At 35.6% G+C, this 20562-nt stretch overlaps 2 protein-coding genes and 1 pseudogene across 2 annotated transcripts; 1 reads left to right on the top strand and 2 right to left on the bottom strand.

The window, feature by feature from the left end:
* Positions 1-1438: 1438 nt before the first annotated feature.
* Positions 1439-2922, bottom strand: LOC132637823 (PLAT domain-containing protein 3-like; annotated as a pseudogene).
* A 2398-nt stretch (positions 2923-5320) lies between these two features.
* LOC132601781 (PLAT domain-containing protein 3-like) lies at positions 5321-6737 on the bottom strand. The gene is made up of 2 exons (XM_060314865.1): positions 6565-6737; positions 5321-5877 (listed from the first exon to the last, which is right to left on the bottom strand). Exons 1-2 carry the CDS (start codon positions 6646-6648, stop codon positions 5434-5436), a joined length of 528 nt encoding a protein of 175 aa, XP_060170848.1. The 5' UTR covers positions 6649-6737; the 3' UTR covers positions 5321-5433.
* Positions 6738-8692: 1955 nt separating this feature from the next.
* LOC132601720 (PLAT domain-containing protein 3-like) lies at positions 8693-10326 on the top strand. Its single transcript, XM_060314804.1, has 2 exons — positions 8693-9082; positions 9659-10326. The coding sequence occupies exons 1-2, from the start codon at positions 9002-9004 to the stop codon at positions 10127-10129; spliced, it is 552 nt and encodes a 183-aa protein (XP_060170787.1). The 5' UTR covers positions 8693-9001; the 3' UTR covers positions 10130-10326.
* Positions 10327-20562: the final 10236 nt, after the last annotated feature.

Here is a 20562-nt window from a genome sequence, read left to right as displayed (position 1 = left end):
TACATAACTCATAATTATCCCGTACTTTATTCTTATTTATTTTACATGGTAATGCTTGACTAAGCAAGGACTATAATTAACAAAAGAAATTAAGACTTCGGCCATGTACCAAAACATTATTAGATTTTTTTTTTAAAGATATCATAACATTTTTATGCTTACTAGAGTATTTTGTAAGAATAAAACAAAAGGATTAAAATTTAAAAAATTCAGTGTAAAAAGTTTAGGTAAAATTAATGGTGTCCATTAGGGCATCTAGTTTTTCAATTTTGGCCCAATTATCCACTTCTTACCCCAATTAACCCTTCAGCAATTTAGTTTGCAAATCTCCCGCGCTCTATGTTTTGGATCTATCTATCCCATGACTTCTCCATATCCTTCTATACTTTCCTTGAGCTCCCCACTTAACTAACCAATTTCCCTTCTTCGCTCCTCTTTGTTTCTTCCTTTTTTTCTTTACTGTTTTTGCTCATTTCAGTTATATTTTCATTTTCGCATATTAGGTGAAGAGTTCATTTATCATAAGTGATTTCAATATCTTTTCCTCAACGAGAGCATCTCACTGGGCCTGCCTTTGATTATAGAATAATTAAAATAGTGAAAGCTCATGATGCTAACTCTTTCAGATTTCTTATTGGATTGTGCGATAACTTTGCTGGAAGATGGGCCCTGCGATCTGCGTTACTTCTACATTCATTTTAAACCTCAATTAAAATATTATTGGATAAAGTTCGATATCAATTTATTTTTTTGCGCTCAATTAGGTGTGCCATGTTTTAACTTTACTTTAGATGGGTGATGCTGTAACAAACATTGTCGTGGTTTTGATGGCTGAGATTATATATTTTGCGTACGCTATGGGAATGTCCTCATTCGTTTCCACATCGCAAGCTATTAGTCATTTAGTTGCACATCAGAACGTGTTCAAACAAAGGCTGGGGATTACTAAAATCGGTTGGGGATTAGGAAATCATGTTCAAGTTCGATGCTTGAGTAAAATAATGTATATGTAATGTATAATAGTGTATAAGGATGTATATTTAAAGTTACAAATGAAGTTGAGCAACCTATATAATCCTATACAGAACAAATACATTATCTTTACACTGTAATTTAAGTTGATTTCATGTGTTTATAAATGATTATACAAAGTATATACATTATATGTACAGAGTATATGTAATGTCTAGATATGGATATACAGAGCAAATACATTATCTATACACCAATGATATGGTGGGCTACATCAGCTGCGAACTAGATGCGTGAGCCGTATATATACATTATTTATACACCGATGATATATTGGGCTACATCGGCCACAAACTAGACGTGTGAGCAATATATGTACACCAATGATATATTGAGTTACATCGGCTGCAAACTAGATGTGTGAGCCGTATATATGCATCGAAGAAACAAGAAATGAAACTAGGAAAAAGGAAAAGAGTGGACGAATTCGTTATTTCCACAACGTCGCCTGACAGTACACATCATGCCTTGGCCTAGATGGCTTTAGCGGTCACATATTATACATCAGAATTAAATCGACAAAAAGAGGAAAAAGAAATTCAAAGATCTGCCACTAATTAAAGCCCAATAAACTCGAATTAAATTACATCAACAACAGGATTGGATTCAAAATCATAAACAGACTGTTGCTCATCAGACATACGCCTACAGTTATTCCTGGTGGCCGTTAGCCCATCAGGGAAATTACTGGCACTAAGCCACTGTTCCACTTTAAATAACTGTTGGCTACATCTTTTATGGTCTGCTGTCGAGGTTACTTCAACGTAGTTACAGTACCATCCATGGCTTGAACCTGTACCATCAGAAGTCAAGTTCATTTTGCAGATCGGACCGTCCACTAAACATGTCCAAACTATCCCTTTCAAAGTAGTCGTAACCTTGGCCCATTAGCCCACCCCACGCCTCCAGGTTGTTGATTCTAATTCCATGACCACTAGCATCATAGAGAGTTAAGGTAATTTTTGAGTCAGTTCCAGCCCCTGCGAATTGCCCTGTCCGAACGTAAGCTGAGTACACACAATTTAGTTCCTGCATTTTTGTTTCCCATCAAATCAGCTATTACAAAAATAAAAATAAAGGATAGTGGTAGATTCAAACTTTAGAATAAGTGGTGTTCTTTGTATAGGTACTCATATTCATTTGACTCAATGCATCGATAGCCCTTTAATTTTCCAGTAAATATTATTTAGACACTCGTACTATTATGATCTGTTGCAATTGATCACCTAAATATATAGTAAAGTGTTTCTATTAGACACTTCATACTCAATTTTTTTTAAAAGTTTTTGTACGTGTTCTCAACCATCCATTATATATACACATAAAATATGTCACCTACTTTAATCATACACATCCAATATACCTGAGGTTTTACAGATTACTGAGGCTAATGCGGATAATTAAAGAAGGAGACATGTTTTAAGTTGTTAATTAACTTATCTACGTAATGGGTGCTTGAAAACATGCGGAGAAACTTTTCCAAAATTTTAGCAGCTAGGAAGTGTCTAATAAAAACACTTTATCATGTGTTCAGGCTCTCAATTGAACATACCATAGTTCGAGTATGTAAATGAAATTTACTAGCAAATTTAAGGGGTTACGGCCTATTTATTCCTTTTGGTACATATTAGATACATACATATATATAAGAATAAGGTTAAAGTTAGGCTCCTCGGCCACTACTATATGAATAGAGAAGGGTGACTTACAGCTCCAGAAATATAAGAAATGGAGATGGAGAGGAGGATGATCATGAGATGGAACCAAAATTGGCTAAATTGTGCTACTGCCATCTTGCTAAGCTCTTTTTGTCTAGTGATGTACGTTTCTTTCTCTAGAGAAGTGAGCCAAAAGCAAGTGCTTTTGAGATGGGATAGTGATATATAGTATAGTATGACAGTTTATTTATACATTTGGATCAATGTTCGTAGTGGACGATATCATATTGAGAGTCGTTGGGTCAAAATTATACGGCACTATAGGACTACCCGTAAGCCACACTACAAAAGTGCTGGGGGAAGAATAATCTCATTTTATGTGACGCTGTTTGACTGAGTACGAAATTTTAGAATGAAAGAATTTTTTTAGAAAAGTGTGAACTAAAACAAGTAATAAATATTTGTGTGATTAATTGTAAATTACATCATATTCTATATATTAAGAGTAAAATGAAAAGTTTCAACTTAATTTATTATTACATATAAAAATATCTGATTTTTTTTGGATGGACTACAAAAATATGTATCACATACTAAGGGAGGATGACTCATGGCGGCATTTTAACAAGATATATTCCAGAGGTTGTTTTCAATTATAATATATGCACTTGCGGCCTCCCGATCGGGTCTATCCTAATAGTTAGATCATCCCGTACACTTGTATATTGACAAATGAAACCAAGCTTTGAATCGGTTCAGAGTTTGCGAAGAGCCGCCATGAGAGAGAAATACCACCTATTTACGTACAAAATACATATATTTGAAAGTAATAAACTAGAAATATGTATATGAAAATTATAGAAATTGTTTGGGAGATCCCACTTGCATCCCCTCGCTGAACATAAAAGGAATATCCATGAAAGGAATGCCTTCTTGTTTTATTTTAACTAAATATATTCCTTCCTCTTTCCTCTTTTTTTCTAATATAGTTTAGACTGTATTATGAATAGTGCTACTGCTATCAATTGCAATGTCGTCGTCGCATGAAAAAGTCGATGCGAATGATTGGGCACTTTTTGCATTCAGCAGTGAACATGATCTTTAAAAGTAGCAGTAAAATTAATCTAAATTTGATAGATTTAGGACGCAAAATTACTACTCCTAACACAAAATAGACAGAAAATAAAAACAATCATGCTGTAATGATAAACGTTTAGTTGATGGTTTATTTCGTTTATCGTTTTTATTACTTATTTTAGTGCTTAGTTTAAAGAGGAAAAAATGTAGACTATTAAGTTGCCTTTTTTAAGTTTTATGTCAGAAGTAAGCAAGTGGGGCCCATAAGTTCACTTGTCAAGTAATAATGGAGCCTCACATAAGTAGTGTTTGGTTATGTGACTCATAAAATAAAATTTCTCGTAATATAATACTAAGAGAGGGAGAACTTACATGATAAATTTGATAAGTTCGTTATTGCAAAACGCAAATAAATAATGGTAACCTCGAATTTAAGTTCTAGAAATGAAATTGTTACGTTTTTTATAAGAAACATTTTATTCTGAAGTGAAATTGATCCGTACAAATTCAAATTAATCAAACCACAAAAAAAAATTTGTACATCGGATGGAAAGAAAAAATAGCCCTATGTATAGAGAAAGAAAGTCTCCAAATACATTATTCATGACACCACTTTGCATTTCTCCTTCCACCTAGTGTTATTTCTTTCCTCCGATAAATTATTCCAATGGTGGCAAACAAACTTGATTGGACTATTTCTTTTATTTTTTCTTTTTGTTCTTCAAAATACTTAATTCGGATATATATATGGGCAAACAGTCAAATTTACCCTCCAAAATGGTTTATAGTTTAAATTTGCCCCCGTCAAAGTTTGGGATCTAATTTGTCCTCCCCGTTAGAATACTTGATAAATTTGCCCTTCTGTGGATGGAAGTCTGACTTAGACTCCACAACACAAAAAAATTAGCCACGTCAGATCCACGTAGAGTAAATTTGACCCTTTGCCCTATATATTCATTTCCGACCTCTTTTGAATACGTATCTCTAGATTTTGTTTTAAGAGGGAACACATTTTTTTTTTCTCTATCGTATTTCTAGTTTGCTTATTTTAGTTGTAAAATTACGTTTTGCAAGTAAAGAAATAAAAAAGTACTAGTACTTCTTTTCCCTATTTAATTATTTAGGAGGGGGACACAATTATATTCCTTTTATGCGTATTGAAATAATTAAGTTGTAATCGCCAGTTGTATAGTTCCCTTGTGGGATAACTTCCACTGTGTTTTGCCAAATAACTACAGTATTAAACTTAAATGAGAATCAGTTGGTAAGTTTGGCATTGTTTTAAGCCATTTGCTCATTATTATCTTGTAATGCTTCTTCTTTTTTACTGGTAAGTTTGATTAGTGTTATCGATCTTTTCATTAATAACTTGCAATAGGAAATGTTTTCGTGTCACAATTCTTCAAATGATCATTAGTTTGAATAAGAACTTTCGATTTCAATTATGTAAGACTCATAACAGTAAATGATGCCTTGTCCAAAATAACAACAACAACATATCCAGTGTAATCTCATAAGTACTGGAGTTTGGGGTGTATAAGAAGTACGCAAACTTTATTCAAAATGACCTTTAAATTAGATAAAATTTCACGCTACATTAATAAAATTGAAAGAGAGAAATAGAATTCCTGGGCCATACAGACCACTCATGCCAAATAAACTCGAATCAAATTACATCAACAACAGACTGTTGCTCATCGGACATACATTTACAGTTGTTCCTAGTAGCCGTCAACTGATACGGCGAACGATCAGTGCTAAGCCATTGATCCACATTGAACAATTGTTGGCTACATTGTTTATGGTCACCTGTAGAGGTAACTTCAACGTAGTTACAATACCATCCATGGCTTCGACCTTTACCATCAGAAGTTAAGACCATTTTGCAGATTGACCCAGTTAAACATGGGCCACTGCCACTGAACATATCTAAGTTATCCCTTTCAAAGTAGTTGTAACCTTGGCCCATAAGCCCACCCCAAGCAACTAAGTTGTTGATTCTAATTCCATGGCCACTGGCATCATAGAGAGTTAAGGTTATTTTTGAGTCAGTTGAATCCTCGTCGAATGATCCAGTCCTGACATAAGCTGTGTATATGCAGTTTGTTTCCTGCATTTTTCCTACCAAATGTTAGAAAAATAGAAAAATATAATTGAAAAAGAAAGGGTTTGCCATGAAAATTTACTGTAAAGGGATATTGCTCGTATATTCTTTAGGAGGTTTCAAGCAATTCCTCTTCATGATTCAACAAAGTCTGAATATAATGCAAGTTAACTATGCTACTTCAGGATAGTTCTTCTATTTATAGAATTTGAGAGATGACTTTTCAAGATAGTCATTACCTTTCATGAACAAATGTGTCGGTTCAATTTAAAACCTCAAAAAATTACAAAGTAGAAGTAACTGAATACTGAATCAACAAGCGCAAAATGAAAAATATAAAATAAACAGTGACATAATTTAGAATTAGCGAGTTTTATTCTTTATATTGTTAATTCACCTAGTTTTTTTTTTTTTTGGTTTCTCATCCGGTGTCCGGTATTCACATTGGGGCCTGACTAAATTCGGATTCGTGCCGGGTAGTCCCACATTGAGGGGAAAAACACTCCCTAACAATGGTGACTCCGTACCCGAGGGGGCTCAAACTCGAGACCTCTTGGTTAAGGATGGAGTAGTACCAGCCACAACACCACAACTCTTGTTGGTAGTATTTTTAAATTTTTGCTCACACGTGTGTACATATGTATAAGGTTAGAATTAAACGCGGTGGGCTTAGAATAGAGAAGGGTGACTTACAGCTCCCGAAATAGAAGAAATGGAGATGGAGACGAGGATGATCATCAGATGGAACCAAAACTTAATAACTTGTGCTACTCCCATGGCAAGAGCTTGGTTGTTTCTTTCTCTAGAACTAGAAAGTGAGAGGATACAAGCAAATGATGTGGAGATATAATGGTTGGAGTGATAGTATGATATATGTAGTTTATTTATATTAGTGGATCAAAGTTAAGAGGGGACAATATTCTATTATATTGGGACTGGATGAATAAAGTAAGAAATTTGATTCATGGCGGCTATTAGCTCGAACTGAAAGTTGGATGAATAAATTAAGAAAATATGTCCCAGTCATCAGAATATTTCAGAATTAACTATTTAATGTAATCAACTCTACTTAACTTACCCTTAAATAACAGGGTAGAACATGACTTGTGAGAATCACTTTTTTATTTAAAAGTTTAACCTTTTATGAGAAAAGAGAAATATGAAAGGACATATCTTATCATAACTTATTAGTTATTGATAGTAAGAACGTTTATGATACTTTACATTTTTTTAGTTATGTACGTATTAGATTTAAAAAAAAAAAAAAAAAAAAAAAAAACTTATGAAGCACTTTCATATGAAATGAAACGAAAGGATTAAGATATTGAAGTATTATAAGGCGAGTTAGATAATATTTGGGAGGGTCAATCTTTGACAACGAACGCACACACAATGCATATAATGTCCTTGTAGTGTGGATGCAGTTATGTCAATCACCATTCTATCTTGTTAAATTCAATCATTTTTTCCTCTCATTTTAGTTAAAGGACATTCGGACTTACTAAACTCTATTTTCCAGTATAATTCACATGACTTTAGGTTTAAAAATTAAAATGGAAACGCAAGGCAAAGATTTAGGTTGACACCCAAAATCAATTGGGCATCGTGAACCTAATGTGTCTTAGTTGATGATTGGAATTGGGCAAAAAGGGAGGTCGGGGAGGATCATCTTTCCGTTATCTAAGTTCAATATTCCTCCCTTTTCCCCTTTGCGCGGTATAAAAGGAACGTGTTTTGAATTTTTAACTAACTATATATTGATGTCGTTTAAGTATATTTCGTTTATTAACATCAAAACATGCATCATCACACGAGTCAACATACGTTGATATTTTTGGGAGGGATTAGATACTGATCAATTATACTCTTTTTATTCTATGAACGTTTATTTGCACTGAAGTTTTCTTGTTAAAAGTTTCTAATGAGACGGTGATCCACAATGTATTCTACAAAAGAAATATATCTCTTTCGTCCAATTTCCTTTTATTGGTGTTCTCCTGGAAATTAATGTTATAACGAGACATATCATTTAATGCATGGACATTCGAGGGAAAATGTTACGAATTAAATTCTATGTCCTCCCACTCATGAGTATTTTCTGAAGAACATGAAAAGAAAGTCTTCACCACTTTATCTGACACAATTGAAGTTATTACTTTTTTACGAAAAGAATAAGTAACACTTTTTGGTGGGCATGATTAGTGGCGCCAAAGTGGTGTCATCGATGATGTACTTGAAGACTTTCTTTCGCTATATACAAAGGTCAAAGCTTTTCATTTGGCAATCACCAAGTTGTCATGATCAGATGCGGCGAATTTACGATTTCTACGACGTTCATTATTATAAAAATAATATATATATATATATATATTAAGTGGAAATTGATCCATAATTCTTTAGGTAAATAACCCAATCTTCAACCAAGTGCACCATTTAGCCTTCTTGTAGCATGTGTTCCAACAGTTAATACTATATCAATTTAAAAAAATATATACATAAAATAACTAGTTTTATGAAGAGACCATGTGTTCACGTGATCCAAAATTACAAATAAAATCGTTCCTGGTCATAATTAAGTTTCTCCCCTCTTGCTAATATATCTTTGTTAGCAATAGTATAGTTTTTGTTTTATTTCGTACACATAATGAATTTTAAGCAACAAATCATTAATATTAAAAAAACCTCACGAAAGAAGGTGCATATTTCTCTCTCATGGCTGCTTCTGAGCAGATCTGATGCTTGGCTTCACTTAACAATATATAGTAGAAGTGCGATAAACATTTTAGGATAGAGCCGAAAAAAGTGCGGATATTATAATGGAAACATGTCAATAACGTCTGCAATAGACCTTGCAGGTCGATTAGCCGCCATTAGTTTATCATGGAGTAGTATTTTTTGAAAAATTATTCTCCCACTAGGACATTTATAGTGTGGTTCACGGGCAGGCCGAGTGCCATATAATTTTTGACCCTACAACTCAATATAATATCGTCCTCTATGAACTCAATACAATCTATATAGTATAAATTATCATACTATATCACTCCCACTATCTCAAAAGCATTTTCCTTTTTCTTCACATTATTTCTAGACAAAGAAATAACTAAACAGAACGAGAGCTGAAGAAGCCATGGGAGTAGCACAAGTTAACCAAATCTGGTTCCCTCTCATCATCCTCTTCTCCATCTCCATTTCTTCTATTGCTGCTTCTGTAAGTCACCCTTCTTTATTTCTATAGTGTATGTATATATATATATATATATATATATATATATATATATATATATATATATATATATATATATATAATAGGTACATATAAAGACAGAAAACATTGATTCTAAGGGTGTGTTTGGTGTGGAGGATAACATTTTCCAACACTTTTTCATGTGGTCGGTCAAAATGTTTTGAAAAATATAAAAATATTTTTTTTAGAAAAAATAAATTCTTTAAAAATTAAGAAAATGACTTCCCTTTCCTTATAAAAGTAAGATAAACAAATTTCATTCCACATTATTCCTCCCCAACCCCAACCGCTTGACCATTCCACTCCATAATGTTGTGTTAGATTACATATAAATGCTTTTGGGATAATATTATTTGCTTACTTATCAAACAATGAAAAATAAGTAAGAAACAAAACTTGTTTTCCGAGAAGTATTTTCCAGGAAAGCAATTTTCAGCGAAAAGCTAGCATTTTCCTTTGTACCAAACACACCCTAAATCTTAGTTCTCTCACTATACTACAATACCGTTATGTTATTGAATTGATGGGAATTTAATGCAGGAACTAAATTGTGTGTACTCAGTTTACGTTCGGACTGCGCAATTCTTTGGGTCTGGAACTGACTCAAAAATTACTTTAAGTCTTTATGGTGCCGATGGCAATGGACTTAGAATCAAGAACCTAGAGGCGTGGGGTGGTCTAATGGGCCAAGGTTACGACTACTTTGAAAGGGATAACTTGGATATGTTTACTGGTCGTGGTCCATGTTTGAATGGTCCTATCTGCAAAATGAACTTGACTTCTGACGGTACAGGACAACACCCTGGATGGTACTGTAATTACATTGAAGTTACCTCCACGGCAGAACACAAAAGATGCAACCAACAGGCGTTTACAGTGGAAAATTGGCTTGGTGCTGATGTTTTTCCAGATGGGCTAACGGCTATTAAGAATAATTGTCGACGTATGTCCGATGAGCAACTGTCCATTTACGATTCCGAGTCGTCCTATCATGTTGTTGATGTAATTTAGGACTCGTTTGGACATGACTTCAAATTTCTCTATCTTCTTTTCTTTCCCTTTTACTTGTTTTTGATTTTATTTACATTAGATTGCGAAAAAAATTACACGTTGATCTGATATTGCATGATTTGTGAAGGCTAATAAGGCCAAGGCCTGATATGTATTGTCATGAGTGATACATAATTGGAAGGGAAAGTTCCTCTTCACTCGTGATTTTCATAAGTATTGTGACAGGAAAACATTATCTATTGCAAGTTATAGAAATCTAAATTGATATCTTCAATGGGGAGTTATCTCTCTCTCCCATAAATATATCCACTCTATTTATGTGTCTTATCCATCATAATGTTATATTTGCATTTGAACAATATTATAACATCAACCAATAATCATGTATTTATACTCTTTAAACTTATAATTTCTATGTTCTTAATCAATATTGTTTACTTTCAAGAATAATTAATATTAAGGGTGTGTTCGGTTTGGAGAAAAACATTTTTCAGAAGTGTTTTTTAATTTTTTCATGTTAGATTTATCAAAATTTTTGGTTAACAGTTTTCTTAAAAAACCAAGTTCCTTAAAAATTAAAAAAAGATTTTCCTAGTGAAAGTAAGGAAAACAAGTTCCACAAGTAGCATTCTACATTGATTATATCCTCCATCTCACCCCCCCCCCCCCCTTCCATCCTTGTAACCTCCATCCCCACCAACCACCCCACCACTCCTCCCAAAGTATTTGTATAGATTATATACAAAAGTATTTGTATAGATTATATACAAATGCTTTTAGGATAGTATTTTTAACTTACGTACTGAACACAAGTAAAATAAGTAAGAAACTCACTTATTTTTCTCAAAATTCTTGAAAATATTTTTCTCAAAAATTTTTCAAGAAAATATTTTCCGTGAAAAATATTTTTCTTCATAGAACACACCCTAAGAGGAAAATGGAAAATAATTAATTAATTTTATCTTGATTTTCTAAAATAACAAGTATTTTTGATCAAATATTTTTAGTAATCATGACAACTGAAAAGGGATAGGGGGGTATTGTACACTTTTTGTAGTAGAATTTTTTCAATTATTCTTTTCCATTCTTATCCGTTATGGCTTAAACAATAAATATTACTCTCTCCGTTTCAATTTGTGTGAACCTTTTCGGAGTATGAGGGTCAAACTTTATAATTTTGACCTTAAATTTTGACGTAGATTTTTCAAGTTTGTAAAAATAAAATTTATATATTTAGAAACTATAAGTCATGATAATTTGTAATTCAAATAACTTAGAAAAAATGTAAGAAAAACGTGGTCAAAGAACCACCTCGTAGACTTCCCAAATAGTAAAGGGTTCACATAAATTGAAACAGAGAGAGTATAAATTATTTCTAGCAATTCAAATATCATCAAGCACATGATTTATCCATAGTATTCTAGCATGCGAATCAATGCTACCATCTCCTCCTCAATCACTAAAACGTGTTCAGCTAGAGATCAACAATCACACAAAGAGTAGACATAGTGTCACGATCCAACTCGTGAATCGCGAGGGCACCCACATTAACTCTCTCGGTGGGCGAACTCTTCCACTAAACTAACTCATTAATTGTAATTAATATTCATCAAGAAGAATTAAGAAGATAATATGCTAACAATCTCAATATATATATATATATATATATATATATATATATATAGAAGAGCCTTCGGGTTGCAGATCTAGAAAATGGCTCACCCTGGAAACTTTAGTAGCACTCCTCGGGATCATATGAAAGGACAGGAACTGGAACCTCAGACGTACTCTGCACTCATAAAAAAGTGCAACAAGAGTAATATGAGTACAAACACACATACTCGTAGGTATCATAGGCCGACAACTATTAGTTCACGCATATACATAGATAGAAATAACAGATAAGCAGCCAACACAAACACACCACAACGATAATCAGGAAAGTCTCACCATAAATATAGTCACAATGGATCTTAACAACTCAAGTCATAGGCCTAGGTGAAGCCTCTAATCCAAGTTCGTGAAATCATTAATTAAGCCCTCACAACAACAATAGCTCAGTATATCGATAACCACACATCAATAAATAATGTGCCATGCGATGATGTGGAATGAATGTTATAATATGCTATGCAATGCCCCCCTAGGCCTCCTCTCCGTAACGTACATACATGTTAAGGACAAATTCACAATAGTAATGACCCATGGGGGGCCCGTGAAGTCTATGTACCATGCTCGCTCCAATATGTACCTCGGATCACGTGCACTCTCTTCCACTCCGGTATGTAACCTCAGATCATAGGCACTGTCTTTTTTTTACGCTCTCCGGTAAAAACCTCGAAGGCTCCACTCTCTCACTTATCATCATTTCAAGGGTAACCATGTCAAATCAATAACACATGAAATATGGAATGTATGCTATGCAAAACTCAACCCCACCAATACTACAATCATAGAAGCCATAACAATTACCATGAATGCAAATCATAATCCAATTTATCAGCATCAATCCTTCCACATTACTTAAGGTCAGTGAGATATCAAGAAACAGAGAGTCACATCAATACAAAAAGATTGCTCTTGTGATTAGGGATGAACCTTTATTGGTGTAGGAAAGAAATAGCGATGGATTCCTATAGAGCATCCAGGGAAAAACAGATATGGAAATCATAGGTATGGTGACAAGCCAACATAACAGCTGACAATACCAACCTAGTTGGAATATAACTTCACACCATTCTTGAAGGCCTATCATGTTTTCCCCGTCGATCACTACTATACACATACAATTTGCTAACCAGAGTCTAGACATAAGTAAACCGTAACCTATCTCGAAGCCGAACAGGTGCCACGAACTAGTCCGCTAGAGCCTTTCCCTTTCGAAGAGCTTCCGAACGATCAAAGTCTAACAAATTATTATACTACATTAGATTACGATGCTAATGACACTCATAAAGCCATAAAACCAATCTCAATAAAAAACGATCCTTAAAAGAGAACCCCATGCCTATAAGGGTAAAATCAAAAATTCATAGGAAAATTAAGCTACCCAAAGTCTAGGGAGTTCAAATACCCACTTTCATCACAAACTATTCTCAATTTAGTATCAATTTCGCTATTCCATCAAAACCCCCAATTTATAAAAAAAAAACCCTTATTTTTCATAATCATAATCTTAAGTAAAAGAGAAATTCAAGCTTATCAACTAGTTACTCCAATGATTAGAAACAAGGGAATTTTCCAACAAAACATGATTTAGAATGAAAAATGGTTCAAAATCAACCTAGGGTTCATCATTCCGAAACCCGCTGATTAAACATGGTTCTCTAACATGATTTTCCCACTTTAATGGTAACACAACCAATATAAGAAGGTAGAAAACTTACCTAATGGAAGAATCCTCAAAACGCTTCCCAAAATCGCCCCTCAAGAACCATCTAGGTCTCCAATATAGTGAATGAAAACAAATGGTTCAAATTTGGGGATTTAAAGTTACTGATACAGCGATCTCACATCTGCGGACCCATTTCCAGCAGATGTGACCTCACATCTGTGGAGAAATGTCTGCAGGTGCAGCCTATTTGACAACTCACAGACTTACATCTCTGGACTATGTCCCGCATAGGCGGGCCCGCAGATGCGACCCCAAGTCCATGTATGCGGACTCCAGAAACCAAAAAAATTTAGTTTTTCACTAACTTCAACCCAAAACCCGACACTTATTCGAGACCTCCCAGATGCAAACCAAGTATGCAACCCACTATAAAAACATGCTACGAACACATCCGCACCCTCGAAATTCCCAAACGAAGTCATCATGAGCCGGTCAACCCCCCAAAACCAAGTTTCCAACCCAAAAACCAAAACGTCCCCGAGTGCCTCGGCAACCGAACCGGAAACCCTACCAAGTTATAATCGACCCCCCCGAAACTAATGGAAAAGACAAAATTAATACAAAGACTCGTTAACCCAAAATTAAACTATCGGTCAACTCTTTTTCACTTATTCAACTCAAAAGCTTTTACATTCTCAAATTCCATCAAGACTCTCCCGACTACCTCGGGAATCGTGCCGCCCATTCTCGCGGGTAAAAATCACTCTAATGGAGCTAGGGGAAGTTCAACAGGGGTAAATAGGTCAAAAGGGTCTAAATGACCAAACGGGTCGTTACATCAGGTACCAACTAAATAATCGTTCGTCCTCGAACCGAAAAGAGAGACGGAGAAAGAAAGTACCTGAGTTAGTAAAAATGCTGAGCATATCTTCTACGCATATCGGCCTCGGTCTCCCATGTAGCCTCCTCAATCAGACGGTGCTTCCATTGCACCTTCACTGAAGCTATCTCTTTCGATCTCAACTTTCGCATTTGCCTATCTAATATTGCTACCGGCTCCTTTTCGAAGGACAAATTTTGATCGAACAATACCGAGTTCCATTGGATGATATGGTACCCATCTGAATGATACTTCTTCAACATCGAAACACGAAACACCGGGTGAACACCCGCCAAGCCTGGTGGCAGAGCCAACTTATAAGCCACCTCACCAACACATCGAAGAATCTCAAAAAGGCCAATGAACCTCGGGCCTAACTTGCCCTTCTTCCCAAATCTCGTTACACCCTTTATGGGTGAGACCTTCAATAGAACCTGGTCACCAACCATGAAATCCAAATCCCGGATCTTCCGGTCCGTATACTCCTTTTGCTTACTCTGAGCTGCAAAAAGCTTTTCCTGAATTAGCTTCACCTTGTCCAAGGGCCCTCTCAACAAATATGTATCCCACGGTGACACCTCAAATGCGTCGAACCAACCCATCGGAGAATGACATCTCCTACCATACAAAGCCTCAAATAGAACCATATCGATAGTTGAGTGATAACTGTTGTTGTACGCGAACTCTGCCAAAGGTAAGAACTGGTCCCAATGACCACCAAAGTCGATCACACAAGCCCATAACATATCCTCCAACACCTGAATAGAAGTCGGACTGACCATCGGTCTGCGGGTGACAAGCGTTACTAAGGTCCAACCGAGTCCCCAATTCCTTCTGCAGTATCCTCTAGAAATATTTTAATGGAAGAGCGAAATTAATAATAAGTTGATGAAATCACGAACTCGGAGCTAACCTACCGAGCACTTCTTAACATACATCTCATAATCATATCTAGGTGGGCCACATGAATAACTCACAAATATCATAAACTGTAAGAGACATGAGTTTAATCAATATATGCACGTCTATATAATCACCATCAACTATGCCCACACTTACCAGTCGACAAGGCTGCCAAAAATTATATACAAACTATGAACTGATAAAGTTATAGAGTATCTAACTATATACATCTATCTACGAGCCACTATATGGAGTGCATAACATTATAAAGACGGGAAAGGATCCTGCCATGCCCATACATATACACAAAAGAATAATATCAACTGAACTGCAGCTCTGAAACAAATGGAGCTCTCCTGTACAATCGCTGATGAAGCAGCCTTGGGGTCTGGTCCGTCTCGCCGTCTACCTACGAGCATGAGCGCAGCGTCCACAACAAAAAGGACGTCAGTACGAATAATGTACCGAGTATATAAGGCATGAGTAATAAGATAAGGAGAGTATGAAGATAACATAAGATAAAGAGATCAATCTGTACCTCTGAATGCCTCTTAAGGCGGATGTCATGCATGCTTAGCTTTTAAAGAAAAATATTTTCATACATACATATATATAGTATCCTTCACGGATATTTAGGCTTGGTGTTATCATCATCCCGCGTCCGGAGTAATATCATAACTTGCCCACTGCAGTGGTGTACAAATCTATGTGCCTGCCCAACCGACTATAGCGTGGCGCGGTGTGAGAATATATATATATATATATATATATATATATATAAAGCATGCATGAGAGCCCAAATAAAAGCTATCACTCCATCAGAGTGACGTAAGGTCGGTAAACCTCCGATTGCCATTATGGAATTATCATCATCGCTATATCTCACCTTGGAGGAACAACTACCATAAGATGAGATCAACAAGAATGAATAGAATCAATAATCATATGAGAAAGATCAATAATTATGGGACAATTATCAGCAATATCATATGAACCTCAAGAATCACAAGCTTTAGCTTTTCTAAAAATAGAGTCATCATAGAGGGACATTTGTGTGTATGTTCGTATCGAAGTGATCATGCCATAAGAAGGAAAGGGTTAGCCTTAACATACATTTTCATTTCCCTAACTACTTAGCGGTCGAAAATCTACATTCAATAGGATTCATACTAGAGTTAAGTCTTGAAAACACTCATAAGTTCAAATTAGAGTAACTAGTGAGCTAGCGGAATTTGGTCAGCACGTCCCCTATTTTGCCTACTTCCACCAAATTCCAAAACAACTCCCAAACGACAATAATAACATCAACTATTCCATAATCAAGAGTTTTATTTCAAACCAAACTTAAATTAATCCAAAATCCCCTTTTTTAAATTCACCTTATAGTCGTCAACTTCAATTCAATACTTTGTGACTTCTCCACTATGATTCTTTTCCTTCTTAAGAATTTCTAAACCTTTAAACCAACTTAATCATATAAATAATATGAAGAAAATATCTTATAATAGAAAAACTTCACCTCACTCAAATTCTTCCAAGATCAAGTTGATCACAACATTGAGTAGAAGCGAGATTAATCATCTTCCATGGATTATCTTGGGGTTTTAATGTTTGATCTTCTCTTTTGATGGTGTGGAGGGTTTTGGAATGTTATAAAAACTTCAAGAACTCTATAATAATGTGGGGAGAGAAGTGTGGAAAGTGGGTGTGAAGAATGGAATCTTTTGGAACTTAAAAAGGGTTTAAAATCGCCTCTCCGGCTTGACTTGCGATGGAGATGCGGCCCAGCAAGTTGCAGCTTGCGGCTGCATCTCCCCTCTTATCCTTAGGGTGGTTTTGGGCAGTGAGGTGCCCCAAAATTGGGAGTTTACGGTCAGTATTCTGCACAACAAACTTAGTTTGCGGCCGCATATTGCCCCAAAATTTTAATTTTCGCGAATATGCGTTGTTTTTTATTCGTTTGACCTCCAATGTTTATGAGACCTTCTTGGCACTTATATAAAGATTAATTAAACATCTAAGGAGCCCTATAACTCCCTCTCAAGGTAATGCTAAGCAATGTATAGCTAAAATGACATGAAATCTTCCCAAAAACATGACACCGATCCTAACCTTCAACGAACTTACTTTCGCCGATTCATTTAACTCCGAAACCTTAAGGTACATACTTAGAATTATTAGATACCCTCCTTAACCTTGTAAGGGATTCATGGCTACTTTAGGCTTACATTAGTTTACTTATAATGCAAACGACGTGAAATTTTCCAAGGTGTAACATGGGCGTCCTCTAAATCATACCACCCGGTCCCTTGTGCTCATACTTAAACTGCTTGCAATTCATACACTGGGAAAATGAAACCCACTATGTCCCTCTTCATGCTACCCCACCAATAATGCTATCTCAAGTCACAATACATCTTTGTAGCACCAATAGAATATCTGGAACTGTGAGACTCCTCCAAAATTAACTTAATCAAACCACCAACCCTAGGAACACAAATTCGCCTCTTAATCCTCAAAACACCCTCATCATCAAGAATATCCTTCTTGGATTCCCCACTTAACACTTTATCTCAAATCTTACACAATTTCACATCTTCAAACTGTTAGGCCTTAATGTATTCCAAAAGAGATGACCTCGGCTCAACATAAGCTAGAACCCTACCAGGTTCTGAAATATCGAGTCTCACCATACTATTAGCCAAACACTGAACCTCCACCGCTAAGGACGCTCTCCAACAATCAAACACGCCAAGCTACCAATACTCATTGCCTTTTGAATTAATGCATCTGCTACCACATTAGCTTTCCCCGGATTATAAAGAAAGGTGATATCATAATCCTTAAGCAACTCCATCTATCTACACTACCTTGAATTTAGATCTCACTGATTGAACACATGCTGAAGACTATGATGGTCCGTGAAGACCTCACAATGAACTCCATATAAGTAATGCCTCCAAATCTTCAAAGCGAAGATTACCGCTGCCAACTCCAAGTCATGAGTGGGGTAGTTCTTCTTGTGAACCTTCAATTTCCTTGAAGCATACGCTATCACCTTACCCTCTTGCATCAGCACACAACACAAGCCAATCCGAGAAGAATCACAATAAAAGGTAAAGTTTTTTCCCTCCAAAGGTAATGCCAAAATCAGAGCTGAAGTCAATAAAGCTATGAGCTTTTGGAAGCTCTCCTCACAATCATCGGACCACTGAAAGGGCATATTTTTTTGAGTCAAATGAGAAGCAATGGCTGAGAACCCTTTAACGAACCGAAGATAGTAACTCGTTAAGCCCACAAAACTCAGAATCTCGATCACCGAAGTAGTCTTAGTCCAATCTCTAACTGCCTCGATCTTCTCAGGATCAACGATAATCCCATCTTTAGATACATGTCCCAGAAATGCCATGGAACTGAGCCAAAACTCACACTAGAAAATTTGGCATACAACGGCTTCTCATTCAACAACCTAAGAACTATTCTCAAATGTTTCTCATGGTCTTCCTTACTGTGGGAGCACACGAGAATGTCAGCAATGAAGACAATAACAAAAGAATCCAAGTAGGGATTGAAATTTCCATTCACCAAATCCATGAAGGCTGCGGGGGCATCAGTAAGCCCGAAAGACATCACCAAGAACTCATAATGACCATAACGGGTCTTGAAAGCAATCTTTGGAATATCCTCAGCTCTAATCTTCAACTGGTGGTAGGCTAATCTCGAGTTGATCTTAGAAAAGATCAACACACGTTGAAGCTGATCAAACAAGTCATCGATGCAGCTATTGACACCTAATTTCACCTAGTAATACGCGTATTTTTATTTTCAAAATTCCTGAGCCAAGACGAAATAAGGATACGCTTTCAAAATTTTAAAATTTCAAAAGTCCAGACAAAATTGCAAAAACTGACGTTTAATTATTTAAGTTATAAAATTTGAATTATAAGAATATTACGAGCTATTTACCTTCATAAACATAATTCAAAAAGAAAATATGTATCCCGCTCTGTCTAACCCGAAAGATTGCTAATTAAAACGAAGTACGAATTACAGCTCATTTTGCCCGCATTTTCACATTTTTAAGTATTACCCAGAACTATGTCAATATTGGGCTCATATTAAAGCTCATATTTTAAAATGGCGTATTACAGATTTTGTTTTCATAAAAGTAATTTTACGGAGAGGTTTTATACGAATACGTCTCTTTGCAAAATTGAGCATTTATTTGAAAAATGAGTACAAGGGTTTAGAAAATTGTTTTAAAAAGACTAAGGGGTCATTTTGAATGTTTCAACAACATATGTGTTTGTGTGTGTGTGTGGGAGGGGGGGGGGGTGTTTATAAAAAACGAAGGTAAGACTTATTAAAAAATAACTCTTACACCCCCCATTTCTTCATTTCACAACCCCGACTCCCTGTTCTCTTCTCAGGCGATATTAGAGGTGACTTAGGGTTTCCTTCAATTGCAGCCAATTCATGGCGATTCAAGGCTCATTCTCGTCGGAGTTTTGAGGGCTTTTTCCCTCTGTCTTGTTTTCTCACCATTCCTAGGTTTATTTTCGTATATATCGCATTGTATGGACTCAAATTTAGTGGTTTAGTTGGAATATTGCTCGGATCTTCTGAGTATGTGGTTTCCATATGGGGGGGGGGGGGGGGAGGGCCTTGAGCCTTTGGCCAGCTTGTGCACCACGTACTAAAAACGGAGGATCTAGGTTAATTTCCCAAAAATTCTGTACAATTTGAGTACCATTTTAGGGGTTTCTATCCTATTTGTACAATTTAGATTTTGGAATGTACTGGTTTTTGTCCTATTGATGACTAGGTGTACTATCCTAGTATTTTGCTGATTTGATGGATTTTTATTTGGATTTTAGGAAATAAATTTGTTATATTGTGTGATATGTGCTATTTTCTGATTGATAGTAGTACAATTAGTATGAATTTGTTGAAGAATTTGCTTGTCTTTTACTGAAAATTTGAATATTTTTGAATTAGGGTTTCAAAATTAGGGGAAAATTCTGTTGTGGATTTGTTTCCTTTCCATTTTTGTCCCTAAGACCTATTTCTACTCCTATAAATAGAAGGAAAATTGCCATTCTAGGGATCCTTTGTTTGGCTGAAAAATTCTAAGTGTTGAAAATCACATACATCCTTTATTACTTATTACTACCATATACCACAAATATTCAATAGATACCACCTATATACTACAAAACACTGCTAATATATCACTATTATACTATATAAGAACATTACAAATACATACTCTACTTACACTATTCTGGAGATACTGATATTATACAAAAACTCAAA

The sequence above is a fragment of the Lycium barbarum genome, chromosome 1 (assembly GCF_019175385.1).
Source record: "Lycium barbarum isolate Lr01 chromosome 1, ASM1917538v2, whole genome shotgun sequence".
In the NCBI taxonomy this organism is placed as follows: Eukaryota; Viridiplantae; Streptophyta; class Magnoliopsida; order Solanales; family Solanaceae; genus Lycium; species Lycium barbarum.
The sequence above is the reverse complement of the archived record's forward strand: the minus strand, read 5'-3'. Positions and strand labels throughout refer to the sequence as shown.